This window comes from Wasmannia auropunctata, unplaced genomic scaffold (genome assembly GCF_000956235.1).
Source record: "Wasmannia auropunctata unplaced genomic scaffold, wasmannia.A_1.0 LD313879.1, whole genome shotgun sequence".
Classification (NCBI taxonomy): Eukaryota; Metazoa; Arthropoda; class Insecta; order Hymenoptera; family Formicidae; genus Wasmannia; species Wasmannia auropunctata.
The window spans coordinates 1-788 of record NW_012049011.1 but is presented as its reverse complement, the minus strand read 5'-3'; the positions used below and the strand labels follow the sequence as shown (position 1 = coordinate 788).

The following is a 788-nucleotide window of genomic DNA, read 5'->3' as shown; positions in this document are numbered from 1 at the left end:
AGAAGCTTCTGTCGAAGATTCTCAGATTAATGTGTCACTCCTTGATAGCTCTCACCGTGATACCCTCCGTCCTGTACATTCTCTTCGAAGAGAAGGACGTCCGTTTAAAGCTGAAGGCCGTCGGGCCCACGAGTCACTGGCTCATGGGTGGCGTGAATTACTGCTCATTGCTGTATCAAAAGGGTCAGATACGTAAATCTGTCGAGCATATGGAGACTGATTGGCTAACGGCGAGGAGAGAGCGCGATCAGAAGCTGATGCTGAGGAACGCGCGAGTGGGACGCGTAATAGCGGGCGTTTGCGCGCTCATCATGCAGGGCGGCGTGATATGTTACAACATAGCGCGGGGAATGTCGCGGATAACCGTGGTGATCGGCAACGAGACGATCGAGACGGGCCGCCTGCCGTGTCCGTCGTTCAACATGATCGTGGACACCAGGCTCAGCCCGGTGTACGAGATCGTGCTCGCGTTGCAGTGCCTCTCGACCATCGTCGTCAACAACATCACGATCGGCGCGTGCGGCCTCGCCGCCGTTTTCGCGATGCACGCCTCCGGCCAGCTCAACGTAGTGATGCTACGTCTCGAGGAACTCGTCACCGAGCGGCAGGAACTCCTCCAGTCGAGACTGGCGAACATTGTGGAGCATCATCTGCGAGCGTTGAAGTAAGGCGCGAATCTTGAAAGATTACGCACAGGTCAATTTTAGTTATTTACGAGAGAAATGAAATACGATTGTGTACATCCTTAATGAACTTTTGCTGGCCTTTAAATTAATCACGTTTAAAAC

The 788-nt window shown here is 53.2% G+C and overlaps 1 protein-coding gene across 1 annotated transcript; it reads left to right on the top strand.

The window, feature by feature from the left end:
• Positions 1-29: 29 nt before the first annotated feature.
• LOC105460902 lies at positions 30-668 on the top strand. Its single transcript, XM_011707391.1, has one exon. It carries the CDS (start codon positions 30-32, stop codon positions 666-668), a length of 639 nt encoding a protein of 212 aa, XP_011705693.1.
• The last annotated feature ends 120 nt before the right edge of the window (positions 669-788 follow it).